This window comes from Pteropus vampyrus, unplaced genomic scaffold (genome assembly GCF_000151845.1).
Source record: "Pteropus vampyrus isolate Shadow unplaced genomic scaffold, Pvam_2.0 Scaffold84, whole genome shotgun sequence".
Lineage (NCBI taxonomy): Eukaryota > Metazoa > Chordata > Mammalia > Chiroptera > Pteropodidae > Pteropus > Pteropus vampyrus.
In genome coordinates, this window is record NW_011888865.1 from 1,602,521 (window position 1) to 1,620,050 (window position 17,530).

Consider the following 17,530-nt stretch of genomic DNA (forward strand, 5'->3'; position numbering starts at 1 on the left):
GAGGCAGGTTCTCTAGACAATGATTCCCTACTGGGGGGACAGGACAGCTCCAGGACAAGAGTAACCCCAGAGGGAATGGAGAAAAGTGAGTTGACCAATCTCCTTCTTGAGCAACTACTCTCTTGGCTACCGAGTAAGAAGGACAAAAGAAGATCATAGTGGTCCTGGATGGGGTAGAAATACACATGCTCAGACTTCCTGCTCTGGTGGTCTTGCCTCCGGCATAAGTGGTGAAGTCACCGTTGGCTGAAACCATGGTGCCTGGTGAAACTCCACCAGTTCTTTTAGTGGCATCCCAGAGCCAAACACTTGGAAAATGCCTTGGAGGGTGCTGGCTTTCCACCCCGCAGCAAAGGAGCTAGAGGCTGGGGAGAGGAGCAATTTTCCCCAGGGCCACAAAGCCTCGCTGAAGATCACTGTCATGAAAATTGTGGGCTAGATGTTCCTGCAGCTTCATTTACTTTCATTCCATCTGCACTTCAATTGTTATTTTTGTGCAGATTTAGTCCCAGGAACAGGCTGACATTTTGAGGAAGCCATTCTTCCTTTTGTTACCCTCCTCATTATTCCAGAAAGGAATTACAGTAGATGAGACAGATGTATATAAAATATAGTCTGATCACATGGATGTGAGAAAGGATGGGAAAAAAGGATGAGGAGGGGAGAGGAAGGGAAGAAGAACAGGAACTTATAATGGAGACAGAATTAAGGCTAATAGAAAAACACATTACAGGAGCTTATTCTTACAACAGGTGGGCACAAACTTGAATCAAGTTATCTAACAGCCAATATGAAAAAATAAATCTGGTCACTGATAGAACTCCGAGTGTCCATATAATTTAAAAAGGCCAATAGCTCAGGACTAGAAAGCAATTTCTCTTTAGTGTCATTTTAAAAAGCTAGTGAGTAATGCAAAGAATCTTATAACAAATGCTATGCTCGGTTTCTTAGAATGTTTTGTATCACCTCCCTTAGTAAACAAAATAGTCACATAATAATCAGTGGACCTAAGCTAAGTGCTGATGGTCAGGGGTCTACATGGAACACCTGTCTTTCCTTGCCACCTTCCTCCTTTCCCTTTCCCACTTACCAAGAACAAAATATAAGCAGAGCCTCTCATTCTCCTCTCTCTGCTCCCTGGAAATCCAGTTCCTGCACCTCCAGGCCCCCAGCCTTACACATCATGTTGTCTGTCCCCTCCTTCCCAGAAATAAACCACGCTCACTAAATTCCATCCAGCTGTGTATTTCATGTCCACTCTGCAGCCTCATTCTTTGTGTAGATATCTTATCTCTCGTAGTAAATTGGGAGATCCCTCAAGAGTATCTTGACCATCTTTATGTCCCCCACAATGCCTTGTACAGTGTCTGGTACACAAGTAGTAAATGATTAAACAAATGAAGGCCAACTGAGCCAGTGGCAGAGAAGGCAGCAGTAGACAGGTAACCATATTTTTGTTGTTGTTTTGTTTTGCTTTTAATCCATGGTATTTGCCAAACTACAATGAGGCATATTATTTAGGTTTTAAACAAAATGCCTTTGTTCCTGCTATTCAGAAAGCAAAAGAGAGGAAGAAATGAGGCATTCAGAACACATGGTCAGACAACAAAATACCAAGAACACACAGCATTTACTGGGTTACCTGTGGTTGAGACTAGGGGCAGGGGGGATGGGATGAGGGTGGGATACCTGGTTAACTATAGTTCAGAAGCCTGCTTAATTAGAAAAAATTAAGACAAGAGTCTTGTGCCTCAAACTCTGTCTTTGAAAACACAGCTACTTCCAAGATTAAGCTCTGCTTTGCTTCTCTCGAGAAATACAGCAATGTTTTGCTTGCCTGTCTTTTATTGGGCAATCATCACTAAGATGACAATAGTCATCTTATTCTCAACTGATCTTTGCAACAACTCTATGAAATATATATTCTTCTCCCCATTTTACTCGTAAGGAAGCTAAGGCTTGGAGAAGTTAAGTAAACTGCCTGATGTCACAAAATGAGTTAGTGAAAGAGCTGGGGATTTGAACCACGTGTGTCTGACCCTGACTCCAAAGACAATCCTAATGGCTAGGCCATGCTGCCTCTGATTTCTCACATTGCTAAAGCAGTAATTTGTGGCCAGAGGACTAGAGTAATGTCCGATGACTCTTACATTTGTCATTACATTTCCACCTGTACTGGCATCTCCTTTATTTCTGTTAACTGTATTAACCTCACATCTGACCTTCTGACCCCTGAGTTCTATTCCCCGAATCCATTCGAGATGCCACCGCTAAACTGGAATGGCCTAAAATACAATGTTGATCTTGTCCCTTCTGCTCATTACTTTTCCCTGGATCCTCAAGGCCAATGGAACGAAGTCTGAACTTCTCAGGAAGGAATTGGAGATGTTCCACCATCTGCCCCAATATACCTTCCCTCTCCTTCTTTCTGTTGATTCTTCATGCCAAAGTGGTCTGTCTACTCACTGGCTTTAAAACTCATCTCTTTGCTGTCTCCACTCGACCTATCCCTCAGATCTCCCCTCAAGTGTTTGCTGTGTTCTCTTTGCCCTAATCTTCACTTTCTCTTCAAGCCCAGTCCAATTCTCACCTCCTTTGTGATGCTGCTAACTGGAAGTAGGTCTCCTTGTCTCAAATCTTACAGCACATTTTATTGGTATTTTGGATTAGGAATTTGCTCCCTCCCTGGCACTATTTCTTATGTGATCAGGTATTCTTATATGGATACATTATTTTACCTAAGAGAATATAGTCTCTTTATAGGCAGACACTGTGTCTTTTGTGTCTTAGAATCCCTCTCAGAGGTCAATAGATTCTGTCCTGCATATAAAGATATTCAATACATTCCACAAGATGAGGTTTTTAAACCTTATAGCAAGCTAAATTTCACACCCCATGCACTGTAATTTCTTCCTTCAGACACCGTTCAAAAACTACCTGCAATTCTAGAAGAAACACTTAAGCAAACTTTATTTACTTCGTTAAGAAGATTATTAAAATATTAGACTACGATATTGGCATTTGAATTTCTCTCCTAAAAGTGTTTGCATTTTAATGCAAGTCTTTGAAGACTTAAAAAAAAAAAAAAAAAAAAAAGAATGTTAGCTAGCTGCTGTGGTGGGTCTCTTGGGGAAGACTTTACATCAATCTTAAAATCACATCACACAGGCAGCTGAACACTCCATTTGCTTCTATGTTCAACCTAAAGTACTCCAAGTTTCAAACTTTAAAAAGTTTTTCCAGCTTAAATATTAATAGCATCTAGAATCAGAAGCAAATTCTCCAAGTGACTTTTCCCTGTGTCTTCTGTTGTTAATCTCTCCCTCTGGACTGTGAGCTCCTTGGAAGCTAACGCTGTGTCTCCTCCCCAGCACCAGCTCTGTGCTAGCACACATGACACGCAGTGAAGCTTGAACACATGAATGAACAAATGAAGAAATGGCTCAGAGATAACACGAGGGAAGAAAATTAGGAAATATGCTGTAAGCCTTTCAAATCAGTTTTTTTTTTTTTTTGAGTAAAATATTACTTCTCTGGTGCTACAGATTTATCTAACACAAATATTCTCATCCAAATATTCTCATCGCAGATGTCACAGTGTAAATATTCCTACCACAACTGATCTGGGTAAATCCAAGACCGTATAGGATTAAGAAAGATTCTTTTAAGAGCTTAATATAAGTGACTCTGCGGAGCAGGCATCTAAGAAATAAGACGGCCATATCACTGGATTGCCATCAATCCAAGGACAAAAGATCAAATGCACTGTCCAGAGGTTGGCTCAAGAAAACGAAGCTCAAAATTTCCATCCAGACAGGCTTACGTTATTAAAAAGTCAAATATTCCTTAGGGTGGAATGGATGTTAGATCTCTTCAAAGGAGAAAAAAGGAGGCCACCAGGCAACTGAGGGATGTGAGCTAAGAAAGGATGTAGGAGGAGGAACCAGGAGGGGAAAAGAATCGGGAAGTTCGCAACACACTAGAGAAACTATCATTTTTTAGAAGATTGGGCTGGTCCTGCGTGTGGCCACAGAGCTAAGGCAATATAAGCTACCAGAAGGACCAGTCCTCAGAGAGGTGGTCCTAAAGGAAGAGATATCAGACAGACAGACACACAGACAGACACAGACAGAGAGAGAGAGAGAGAGAGAGAGAGAGAGAGAGCGAGAGAGAGAAACTAAAAGGTCAGTCCACTTCCAGGCTCCTTCAGACCAAAGAGGCATCTAAGGCCCTGGTCAGTAGAGAGGCTCCTAGACTCCCAGTGTTTCCTGAAGCACCCAAACTTCTTTTACAGAACATGTCATCATAAGTAACAAAGGAGGGGCTTCTCTCCCCAGAGCAGGCCTAACTCCATAATCAGGCCACATTTTACCTTGTTTAAAGGCAGAGCCCTGAACACAGGGGAAGAGCTTCTCACATTTGCATTCTGTATTCCCCACCTTGGTTCAACCATGTCCAGCAGATTATCATGTACATATTCCACAATTATCTGGGGGGACATGATGTGCTATCAAGGTGTGATTCAGGGACCAGTTCCAGCTGTGAACTGTTTGTTACTGGTTCACTGTGAGATAAGTACTGAAATGGAAAGCATGCATTTAGAATCATTTATAGCAATTTGCTGAGACCTCCCTGCACATGATCCTGTACTTTGCATGCCTTTGCTGATTTCTGTATTCCTTTTTTCCAGTATTCATTTTTATTATATTTTATAAAAGGTACTGATCTGTGGTAATTTGAAATACAATTTTTAAAAAATCAAAACACTGATCCTTTATGCCAGCCTGTGCCAACACTGCCCACAGTCTAGCCAATGCCACCCTGCTGAAGCTCAGCAACCAGAACCACGACTGTGAGCATTTGGCATTTTCCCTTTGCCGGAGCCTCGATCTCTACCCCTCTGCTCATCAAACCTCTCTCTACTTCCTGGTGTGACAGGTATAAACAAAGATGAGTTCCAAAAGAACACAGGTAGCTTCCAGTGTTTGAGTACATGCTCAGTACCCACAGCATTTTCACTCTTCGCAAGCAGAAACCCCAGAAAACTGTGCCCACAACAGAAAGAAGGGCTCTTGCCACAGAGCCCATTAGAAAAACTCCTTCAGAAACTGCACTATCCAGTCACTGTTGCCTCACAGTCCCTGACTCCTGGCTAAGAAAATATTGACAGGTATTGAGTCATTGTATTGAGGTTCACTTAGTCCAAAAGTACAGGCCCCAAAATACACTTAACACGCCCAGTTCCCAAAGGTTAAAGTATAGGTGAGAAACACTGCAGGAACTTGATACTGAGTAAAGTAGTGGTTTCTGACACAGAAAGGAGGAAGTAAACAGCAGCTCCATCTATAGCTCTGGAGGGTTACCCCCCATGCTATGTAATGAGCAAAGCATGCCGGGTCCATCTAACGTTTTTATTCTTGCCTTCCCCACCATACCAAAGCTATGTTATAATAACATAATTAAAATGCCACCTGGAGATCGCCAATTTTCTTTCTTCCTGAGAAATGCTAAGTGGTTCCTACGCCTCATTTCGTTTAATCTCACAACATCCTATTGAGGCAGCTCTGTTCTGATTTACAGATGAGACCTGAAAGACTCTCTGAGTTGACATAAGGAACGCAGAAAAAAAAATGGAGACACAAATCGTGGAAACTTGGTAGCCTCAACTTGAGGAAAAGGGGGCCAATACCCACCAGCCCACATGGGATCATGAGGAAGATGGATATGGCTATCGGGCAGTGGTACCTCTGTCCCACAGACTATTGGAGATGAAATGAGTTCCTGGGAGAAGGACAGGAAGTCCTTCTCTAGATAAAACTGCGCAATGAGCTAAGTTTATTTCTGAACCCCCACCCACATTTTCTCCTTTCTCCTTCTGTGGCACTTGTACTCTCTTCCCTTAGTCAGTGCTCTGGTGTCCCCACCCCGCCCCCATCAAACCCAGCTCTTAGATGCTGCTCTCAGGTCCTTGGTGGTAAAACTAAATGCCTGTGTTCTCACTTCCAGAATTTCTATTACTTCAGGTCTCATCTTTCCCTATGGAAGGAAGGCAGGCCTTAATCCCATTAGGGGGGTTGCAAACAGCTTGTAAATGGGGAGTCGCCAAGGGGAAAGGGGTAGTGTATTCTTCACACCCTTTCTTGAGCTTTCTGAAACAGCCGTGTGTATGTGAGAGCCCATGCTTCCATTCATTGAGCATCTACTATGTACTAGGGACTATGTGTTAGGAATTCTACATTTACTAGCTAATTAAATTCTCAATAATCCTGTTAAAAATCATTATCATTCCCATTTTACAGCTGAGGAAATGAAGGCCTAAGAAATTAAGTCACTTCTATTCTAGTGCAAGGTCACAGAATCAGTTAGTGACTACTGTTAAGGTGTTCTAACCTCTAGCCAACATGGCCTCTTCAGACATTACAGACATTAAAATCATCCCACAGGGAAAACAATGCAGCCTATCACTCATGGAAAACAAAATGAATTCTCTCCAACAGGGAAATGGATAAATAATGGGCACCCTAACGGAATCAGTATTCCATCACCCATGTGACGTAACTACTCATATTTAACTCTGAAATGCCTTTGGGTGCCTATATTATAGACCCTCTCCCTTTCTATAAACTATGTTAGAAGCATTCCTATTCCCGATGGGTCTCAGTCTTAGATCCTGACTCAGTGGGTCCCACCAGTGAATTCATCAACGTCATCTCAGTTTGGAGAGTCTGAGGTGAATTGTCTTCACCAAGGACCTATAGATAAATGAAACCGCCCTCCCACCCAAGGGTAACAACTCTGTCTCCAAGGGGAAGACACCAATGAAAAGATCCTTAAGTACCTAAAAGCAAATCATCATGGTTCAAAAAGTTAGCAGCAATGAAGCCTCACAATCAGCTCCTTCATAAGAAGGATGCACAAATATATATTTAATTGGCCAGATGACAACATGCATGAAAAACACCAAAAAATCAAGACTGAAACATTGAGGACAACCTGTATCCTTAAGAGGCATTTACTGAGTACCTACTACTCAGAGCCAGGTATTCTACATACATCATCACTAACTCTCACCATAGCCTTTCCTGGTATATACTATCATTCCTATATATAGTTAAGAAAAGAGACACAGCAAGGTTAAATAACTTGCCCATGGTCAAATGGCTAACTCGGGATTTGAATTCATGTCTGTCTGGTTCTCATGCTTGAACTTCTTCCATTGCACCAGGCTGTTATAATTTGATCATAGTTCCCCTCTTCTCTGAAATTACTTATTCCCCTCTCTTCATTCTACTCTAAGGAAAAATCCTTGGTACAAATGAAAAACAGTTATTGTTGCTGCTAGAAGATATCACCACTTAATATTTTAATTTTATTTAATATTCAAATTTATTAGAAATTCTGGAAGCTGGGAAAGAGTATACCCAGGTTGTATCCGAATCAAAGCCCAGAATTTTTTCAGACATGCTCCCTTTCCTGTGCCCACAAGACCAGTCTGGCACTGACACTCATAGCCCGCCACTTTGCCTATACGGCACACCAAGCCATGAATCCCACATGCAGCCGCCATGTCTTACCTTGGGCTTGCAGTTCCTACATCTTCTTCCTGCTCTTCTACAACACCGGCTAGCTCTGGGGGGAGGAAAGTATCTTTGTTGACATTATTCACCCAGCTTTCCTTTGCCTCGTTTTCTCTGTCCTTACTCTGCTCAGCTGAAACAGGAAACAATAAAGACAGGAAGGTTATCTCTCACCTCCTGACCTACAATTCTTATATCAGCTCTTATCACTGAAGACTCGAACCTGAACTTCAGGCCTTCCCTGAGTGCCAAGGCAATCAGTAATGAGTCTGAAGACCTGGGATCAGAATATCTGCAAGAGAAGTCAGTAGATTCCTCTGATATTAGCTCCCCTCCGGCCCCAAGTAGAGTCTCCTGAGAGCATGGGTGTACCTTTAAACGTGCAGGTAACTCCAGAGACAACTGAAGTAAGATTCGGACTGCCTCTGACTCTGACATGAATTGGTGTCAGGACCAAATGTGTATGGCCAGGGGACGCTCAGGGCAGGAAGTCCTCATTAAGACAGAAGCACCATCATTACCAGGCTTTTACTGAACATCTGCAATGTGTCTGACCTAAGGCTGAGCTCTGGGATACAGAGGAGAAAAATACTTCTAGTCTGGGATGACTCTCTCCACTGGCGCCTCCTCCTCCTCCCTGTCTCTACATATCCAAATTCTACATAGTCCTCCATACCCAGCTTAGATGCCAGGGCCCACACAATACCTCTGTGCTCCCTCTTCAAGAAATAACCTCTTTTGCCACTGAACACACAGGGCTCTTTACCTGTATCTCTCAGATAATTAACATCAACAGAGTGATGACAGTGCCAGACACAGAGCTAAGTTCTTTGCATGAATTATCCTAGAAGGAGGGAGAGACTTTCTAAGTTTGCAGGTTTGGAAACAGAGGATCACAGAGTTCAAGAAACTTGCCTAAGGCCACATAGCCATTAAGTGCCAAGAATACTTTCATCAGTGTTATGAAGATGAAGCAATATCAGGTCTCCCAATTTCCAAATATACTCACATTCCAAGGTGGTATTCCCCCCACAAGTCTCTTTATAAGTCTAGTTTTTTTTTTCAATTGCAAAATCGAGTCCACAGGACCAACTTGCACCCCTCAAGATTTTTGAAGGTCTGGATGGCTTTCAAAATCAAGAGGCCTGTGATCAATGCATGGCACATACTAAGCAGTCTGCTCTTATTTGCAGAGAGTGTGGCTCCGAGTCAGAAAGACTGAAATCCCTGCTCTGCCATTTGACAGCTATATGACCTTGGCCATGTAGAACTTTACATACACCATATACAGAATGGGGATAATAATACCTACATTATAAGGTTGCTGCTACAATTTGAAATAATAGAGAGTAAATATCTATCATATATTAGATGCCCAAAAAGGTGACAGTTATTCTCCTTAGTGAGTACAGACTAGATCTAGACAGAGGCTGTGAATCTTGGGGGTTCAGATTCACAGTGACTAGTCCAGAGTTAGCAGGTACTGGTAGATATTTAATGAACTCAACAGAATTCTAAAGAAGCCTTCAGAATACTGTCTCTACAGTCCTTTAAATGATGTACCTGGTTAATTAAAGAAGTACCAGATGTCAAGGTCATTGAACAGGGAGGCTAATCTCTTTCTGTCTAAGCTCTTCACCCTATTCAGGAGAAAAGGTTCTGAATCTTCGGAATTAAAAACCAAAGAGAGAAGAGGTGGTAGATCCTTATACGTCTCGATTGTCTATGCTACTACTACTCAACATGGCATCGAAGGGTTTCCCTTTGTCCTTCTACACCACACTAAGCCACTCCGCCCCATCCCCATCCATCCAAATACAGGGCAAGAAAATTTTGAGCTAAAGGGCTACACATTATGCAAAGTGTACCTTTAAATGATTTCCCTCATCAGATTTTAGTAATGACTCTGACACCCTTCTCCTTTCCCGACTCCTTCTTCCCTAACAAATGCTGGCTCTAAATGTACTAGCCAAATCAACTCACCTGCTACCTGGAGCCTCTTCTTTCTCATGGATGCTCTGATGATATCCGTGCCATGAATTTTGTCTCTGTGCCTTTTTGCCTTGGCTTCATAAAACCATTGGCCACTCATATTCTTCAGCTGCTGGTCATCTTTAATTTTTTCAGGCAAATGTCTACAAAAGGAAAAGAGCTTTACTTTGCTGAGAACCCACAGTAAACAAATGAGTTCACTGTGACACTGCATAAAGCAATTCGTAAACACACAGCCAAAATGAAGCTCTTAATATTTTAGAAAATTCCACAAACCTCCCAGATGACTAGCAAATGTATATTCCCCTTTGAGAAGTCAGAGAAGCCAAGGCTAGCATTTTTTAAAATTTCAAATATTTAATCCATGATTCCCAGATGATGCCTGAAATTTCTCAATGGCAGATTCACTTTTTGGCCACAGTCTTCTGTGTCCACTATTCAAATGCAAATACCCTGGGGAAAGATGACATATTAAGCTTCCTTAAGCCTTGGTAGCCTTATCTGTAAAAAGGGGTTAATAATAGTAACCCACCTCATGGGATTGCTATGAAGATTAAATTAGCTTATGCATGTCAACCACCCTCCCCGCACATGCCTGGCACCTAATAAACACTCAATGACTAACTGGTGGGGTAGTTAGCAGCTTATCAGTCCCTTCCATTTCAGTGAAATGAGTTTACAAAGACTTTCCTGGAAGCCTGTGGGAGACAGCACATGATGTCCCGGGGTCTCAATCTCAGGGAAATGAATACTGAAAAGGCAGGCTGCAATCAAGAAAGATCAAATTTATGTGAGTGGGGTGGAGAGTGGAGGCAAAGGCAGAGGCAAATTCCGTTTATGCAGACACTGCTTTTAAGGGTTCCGCAATCATTCGTGCTCACTGAAAAGCTGAAGCCTAAAAAACGAACCAAGTACTGCCTTCCTAAAACATCCCTAATTTAGACTGGCTGCAAAAACATTGTTCTGCTTCACAAGCCTTTTAACCTTTGTATCTCTCTATCCATCTCAATAAAATGAGAACCACAAACTCTATCTTTTCTTATTCATAAAGATGTACTTAGAGTAAAGTGGAATAAAAGCCTTAAGGAGACTTTGAACTCTTGGACGATAATGTGCTACATAAATCCAGGAGAGTTTTATGATTGTCATTCAAGCAACTACGCACTTCCCGAAGTAGCAAATCTAAGTGTTTTAGCCGAGAACGTGTATGGTGGCCACACACCAGGGTTGTGGCAGGGCTGGGCATGACGGCTGCACACAGACATACCTGGGAGTGGAGGAAACAAGAGGGACAGTTATCTTGGGTCTAGCAACGCCATTTTCCTCTCTCCCAAGTGTGCCTGGAGACTGTCTGTCTACCCGGAGTCCAACTCTCTGCTGGAATTTCTTCTCCTCTCCCAACTACCTAAGAAGTGACCCTATCCCAAACACGCTCAGTCACAAGCCTTGAACACACTGCCATGACAGCCCATCGCCAAATCCTGACAGAGAGAGTGCGATCACTTCATGGTTCTGCATCACCAGAGAGGTCACGGATCTTATTAAACATGTCTAATGGTTTCCCATTGCCTAGGTTTTCAGCGGAGAAACAACCCTTATGGGCTGCTGGTGGAGCTTTTGCCTTCTCTTCCCTAAAGGACCAAGTTTAAGTTGAACTCCAGAAGAGAGAAGTCCTTCCAGCTCTCCCTATTAGAGAGTGAGCTTCTAGTGGCAGGGCCCGCTATCAATGTATCCTTGCTGGGTGTCTGGAAAAGTGCTAGTAGAGGGAAGGAGTATCATCATATGAGGCCACTGACCACCTACCTGGCTTCAGGCTACCTTTTCAGATTCAGGTTCATTTTCCAGCACTTGCCCAGCACACTAGACTCCTTACTGTTCTCCAAACAGCTCTTTCATGACCTCCGTAAACATTAGAAGCAAGAAAGTGTGGCAGAAAGACTATGGGCTTTGGAGTCTTTCAAAATTAGGTCCAAATACCCATTCTGACTCTTTCTAGATGTGACCTTGGGCGGGTTCCTGAACCTTCTTCAGTCTTCTTGTTTGTAGAAAGGAGAAAATGAGACCTCCTCTGCAGGACTTCTGGGATGATAAAAAGAGGTGTTTACCTCAAAGTACCTAATAGTACCTGGATCTTGGTAAGAGGTAAGTAAGTGTGAATTCTCTCGGGATGTCTTTTCCTCCTTCTCTGTCCAGTACGTTGCTCCTCATCCTTCAGATCCAGCTCACATACCACCTAGCCAGGGGAGCCTTCCCCGATTCCCCAGGGCACAGTTCAGCTTTCTGTTCTCCACACTTCCACAGCACCTCCACGATAGCACTTACCACACTTTCCAATGATCTATTTGCACATCTGTCTCATCCACTAATCTGTCAACTGTGCCAACTCCTTGAAGGTGGGAAAACAAAAAACAAAAAGCTATACCTTAATCACCTTTATAATGCCAGCACCTAGCACACAGCCTGGTTCAGAGCTGATACCCCAAGACTGTCAAGTGAAGAGGCCAATGAACAAATAAATGCTCAGCAGCCACCCCAGTCTGAGTCAGGTAAGAGATAAGAGAGATCCTGTCACTGCTGGGATTGGGTAAACCACAGTGTATCACAATGGTAGTGCCTTCTCTTGATGAGGCAGGATATCTCATCTCTCAGAGGAATAGGAGAAAAACATAATGAAATATGGCATCAGTCATCATCTTTTTCAAAGAGACCATAAGCCCTCCTAGCACAACTTTCAATTTCTCCTCATAAGATTTATTTACTTATTTTAGCTGTTCCACTGAAATGAATTTTTACAGGTCCTTGTGCTGTTCTTGATCTGCTCCTGCCTAAATGACTGTCTGCAAGTCTCTGCTCACACCAGACTTGGTAGTGCACAATAGGAGTCAGGTCCATTGAAACACACGTCCCCTAGGAAAGCCAGTATCCATTAGAGTGAGGAATTAAGGTTGGGTTTCTGGCTCATTTCTTTTAATGTGGCAAAAGAATAGGAAATTCTCTCAAATTCAGTTAAGTGCTATTTATGTATATCCTAACAGGACAGTCACTGCTGGATTCAATCAATTTCTTTTTCTCTCTTAGTCACTTGATCATTTTGAAAAACCCCGCTATCCAGGTGGTGCTGTTAAAATTTCTACCAGCCCATGTTGACCTCTCGTTTTTTTCTGAACTCTAACCATACCAACAAGATTAGCATTTGACTCTCTAATCACTGTATCATTTAGTTGAAGAGGAAGAAGGGTAGGTTTCTTCGGACCCATCTCTTACACCTTACTACCCTCTCCACGCATGCATGTTGTGCTTAGTAGAGAGCTGAGGATGGAGAAGATGCTTAATAAACACCCGTGGGCTGGTGGGCAGAAGCAAAGGCAGAAGAAGAGCACTCAGCACAGAGAGGACACTGTCCCGCTGCCCTCCAGGCAGAACGTGCTGGTCATTCCCACATTCCTTCCACTATTACATACAAAGCATATTGTTTTGTACTGGGTCCCATGCTTGGCACTTAATATGCATCATCTCATTTAATCCTTACAATTTCACCACAATGTACAAAGAATTTACTCAATTATGAAAGATGGCCATCTTGTGTCCTCTATATATTAAAAGCCATATCTGTTAGTTTGTTCATTCACCAATCCATGAATCCCCTAACACACGCCAGGCACATGCTCGGAGCTGTGTATTAAAAAAATCTATCTACAGCCCTAACTGCCAATGTTCACTCCTGTGGTGCAAAGAGTGTAAGCACTTACAGAGGAGAGACAGAAGAGTAGGACTGCCCTCCAGGCTGGCCTCAACACTTTCCCCTCAGCCTACCTCCTTTTTCTCTTTTGTAATGACAAAGCACACCCCAGCTTACAGCTATTCATTATTGTTAGGCAAAGTCCCAACATCACTGGCAGGACCTGGTTGGTGTTACCTGGTCAATTGTATAAATATTTTAAAAAAAAAAAAAAATTAGCAGCTTGTCCAGAGAGGCTAATTGGTCCATTTCCCAGCTTTTTTTTTTTTTTTTTTTTTTTAACTCCTCAGTAGGAATAGTTAGACTATGTGATTTGAAATTACTCTTAGATGTTTATTTTGAGTGTGAGAGCTGGACAGGACCCTATATAGTTACAAATGGCCTCACTTTATAGATGAAACAATTGAAGCCCAGAGAAGTTAAGAGGTTTGCCAAAGGTCACACAGAGCCGGGACCGGAAGCCAGCCTGACTCCTGGCCATTGCTCTATTACCCCATCCTGCCTCTGAGAGCCAAACATGATTTTGTTTTTTAAGATTGCTATCACATTCCTCTCTTTTTACAAAGGAATTCAACCTTTGATAGAGGATCTCAAAACCAAAACATGTGAAAACGAAATAAATTGCAAATGTTCCTTACAGTGGAAAACGAGGCATAACGTGTGTCCTTTGTGTCATGAACACATCATAGATCCCCACAATCTGCTGCAAGACAGCACAGCATGTGGGAAGCACAGGCTTTGTAGTTTGATAAGCAAGGCTTCAATCTTGCAAGGCACTTCGCCTCTTCCACCCTATTTCCTCGCCGTTGAATGAGTTCTGCTACACAATTATACAGATGAAAGGAGAAAATGTATGTGAAGCTCAGTGTACAATGCAGTTCCTTGACAAATGTTGGTTCCCTTCCCCTTCGCTTTGATAGAAAACACCACCAGAGGTCCTGGAAAGCCATTCTTCAATGACGACTGCCTTCATTTAAAATAAACTAGGTCTTCAGGAAGTAGTTGAGAATCCTAAGATGTGGTCGCGGTTGAGATGGCGGTATCTATTGTGAGAACGCCCATCACCATAGATGTGGTTGCGTGTGCATGGGGTGGGGGACGTGGTGCTGGTGGTGTACAGATGCACATGGGCAATGATTTCCTGCTGGCAGCATGACGCAGGGTACAGGAAACGCCACCTCTAGAGGGTGTCATTTTCAAACCATAAAAGACTAAAATTACATATGTGTATGAATGGTGATGTTTCTTAAAAAATGGGGGTAGGGGCAGGGTGGAGGAACAGGGGAGAGAGAAAAAGAATCCATCCTGATGTCTGCTTCACTGCTGTTTTGTGAAATGTCTCCCGCTGGTAGTTAGGGAAGCAGGCTGGATGGAGATGTATGGTAATAACTGAGCCCGGAAATTGTGGCTACAGGTAAAGAGGAATCATGAAAGACAGTGACCTGGAAATGTTATCTTCTTACTGTACCCCAGAGACACCACAATAGATATTCCCTTGGATTCAAGTTCATGTTCTACCATTAACAGATTGAGTGATTTGGGAACTGGATATTTCCTCTGTATGACGCTCATTTTTCTCATCCATGAAATCAAGATGGGAGGTAACATATAGACTAACTAAATCATCTCCCAAGTGTCTTAAATTAGCTTGGATGTGAACAATTCAAAGCGCTGGATATACCAGGCATGGCAAACAGATTTCGGTTCAAATACCAAATCTCATCTGCGGCTACACTGAAAAGGATTCTGAGGCAGTGTCTGCTCTTAGTTGGCAACAGTCCTATAATTCATTAGTGATGTCCCCGTGGCTATAGGAGGATTATATTCCAAAGTCCATAATGAATTAGCATTGAAAGAAGAGTCTCAATTTTAGTAGCAGTTTTGCCTTACTAGTGATGTGTTGCTTAGATTAATATTATAATGGTATAATTTATGTTTCTAGAGCCACGTGCTGCCAAGAAGGGGGATTGGAGCATTGCAAAATCATATTAGGGAAACAAAGTTAAGATTTAAAATTTGCAATTGATAATCCATTATGTGTATGAAGGCCATTATATAGTAAATCTCTTGAGGGCTGGGACCATGTTTCAATCACCCTAGAATTATCTTCATATCATTGTTCAGAAAAGTTCCCTGTACTTAATAGGTGCTCACTTAAATTTCACTGCATTAAGTAACTGAGAGCTTTTAGGAATAATTTCCTCCTAAGGAATCAGACTAGCCACCAGAGACTTTTTAGAGGCACAGTTGGAATGGTAAAAAATAAAATTAAAACATATTCATGACCTATTATGAGCTAAGAAGATAAAGAATTACTCTACTCAACTTTGGCTTTACTCCTTTAACTTTGGTACTATAGTTATTCCAAGTCTCTGAGTTGAGGTTCAGAGAAATTAAGTAACTTGTCCAACAAATTGCAGTTGATCAGTGGTGAGGATAGGATTCAAACTCATGTCAGTTTGACTACAAGTTCCATGCTGCAGAGTTCTTTCCCTGTGTCATGATAGAAGCCTCACTGTTTTTCTGAAAGAATAATAGGAATGTACAGCATGGGGCAGAGGGAACAGCAATGGACCAAGAGTTTTTCTTATTACGGCATTGGCACTGATTAGCTGTGTGGCCCTGAGCAAACCAATTCCCCTCTCTGGGCTTTACCTTCTTTAGTGTACAATAACTGATGTGGACCAAAAATATCTCTTTTCCAGAGTATGTCTGATGGAAGAGCCAAGAACCAACAGCTGGGGATGCCAAAAGTGATAGAAAGCAGACACCCACTGAACAGCATTTTCAGAAACCGGAAATCTAGTTCTAGTTTCACCAGCCCAGAAGCAGAATGACCTCAGAACCATCCCTACACATCCCTTTCAGTCCTAAAGCATAGAGAGTATCAGAGCACGAGTCCTCTTATGTGGAGCAAGCCGTGGGTTGGGCTTCCTTCAGTGTCCACAGGCTACAGGCCTCGTGCTTACCTGACCCCCTGCACTCTGTCACTCCTCTCCAGTCCCAGGGTCCTGGATCTGCCCATGGCCAAGACCCATGAGGTGCTTTGAGCTAACTAAAAGCTCTCCCTGAATGGTGGTAACAGATTGGACTTGACTCACATCAGATTTTTCACCACCCTGAATCTTCTTCCTATCCATTTATAAAAGCCAAAATCAAGGGCAGCACCCGTGGTAGCTGCTGGGACACCATCAGAAACAGTGGATGGAAGGAGAGTCTGCAAACCCAGTGCTACAAAGGGTCTCAGCATTTCTGCTGTGGCTGTGGTCTGGCTGGTGCCAGAGGCTACACATTCACACCCCTTACAAGACCCAGTTGTATGGAGAACTTTACATCTTGGGGGATATTTTCATCAGCTACTGCAGGTACCCAAGAAGCACCTCCACTCTACTCATACGGAATCACAGAATTATGTGGAAAACTCAGCAGCTTGGAATGCCAGGTGTCAAGAAAAGATGGAAAGGAAGGATGGATCTCTCTCTGTAACCTGGTGAGATAGAGGAGGTAGAATTGCAGAAGTGGGAGGAACTGAGGGAACTTGCAGCAATCCAATGTTCATAGCCCCGAAATCCTGAAATAGGAAGAGGACTCACTGCTTTCTTCCCAAGTCTCTCCATCTTGTCTTGTCAGACACTAAAGGAATTTCCACTCCCCAGTATGCTTTAAGAATCAACTTATACTTTCTCTGAGCGGCCCCCTCCTCTTATTTCTAAAATGGGTATAACAGTTCTGTCTTGCCAAATATCAAGGTTGCTGTGAGGAACATAAAAGAATAACATTCATGAAAGAACTTTATGACTGTGAATAGGTAAAGGAGGATTAATGTTACCAAGAGGCTTGGTTGACTGATTAGTGTAAATCCCCTGCCCCTCCTGAGGAAACTGCTCAAGGCACCCTGCTTGCCGAGAATGGGGAGCAGTGCCCCGTCCAAGGTGCACAGAGCACTGCAGGTGACTTGTGGGGAGGAGTATGACAAGTAAGGAACCCTGTTTGCATGGTCTCCACTACCTACAGCTATCTCCTGTCGCCATCACAGCTCGGTGTGCTACCTCGCACGGAGACAGCCACGCCCTTCTCCATGGCCAGGTCCCAGAATGGCCTGTTTGCTGTTCTTTTCTCAGGGAGAGGAGATGAAGTTAGCGAATAAGTACCCGAAGACCAGGATTTGATTCTCCCTTCTGACACCTATAGATTGTATGAGCTTGGGCAAGTCACCTGACCT

The 17,530-nt window shown here is 42.9% G+C and overlaps 1 protein-coding gene across 14 annotated transcripts in view; it reads right to left on the reverse strand.

Moving 5' to 3' along the window:
- Nucleotides 1–17,530, reverse strand: part of SYTL2 (synaptotagmin like 2) — a 98,596-nt gene that overhangs the window by 37,576 nt on the left and 43,490 nt on the right. For 12 of the 14 annotated variants that reach the window (XM_023532459.1, XM_023532451.1, XM_023532457.1 and 9 more), the window contains exons 3-4: nucleotides 9,561–9,712; nucleotides 7,575–7,710 (exon numbers count right to left, since the gene is read on the reverse strand). In XM_023532459.1, coding sequence (XP_023388227.1) covers nucleotides 7,575–7,710; nucleotides 9,561–9,712 — 288 coding nt within the window. Of the gene's footprint in view, nucleotides 1–7,574; nucleotides 7,711–9,560; nucleotides 9,713–9,845; nucleotides 11,847–11,891; nucleotides 11,956–17,530 lie in introns of those variants that run through there. The other 2 variants (XM_023532449.1, XM_023532450.1) reach the window with 2 other exon arrangements.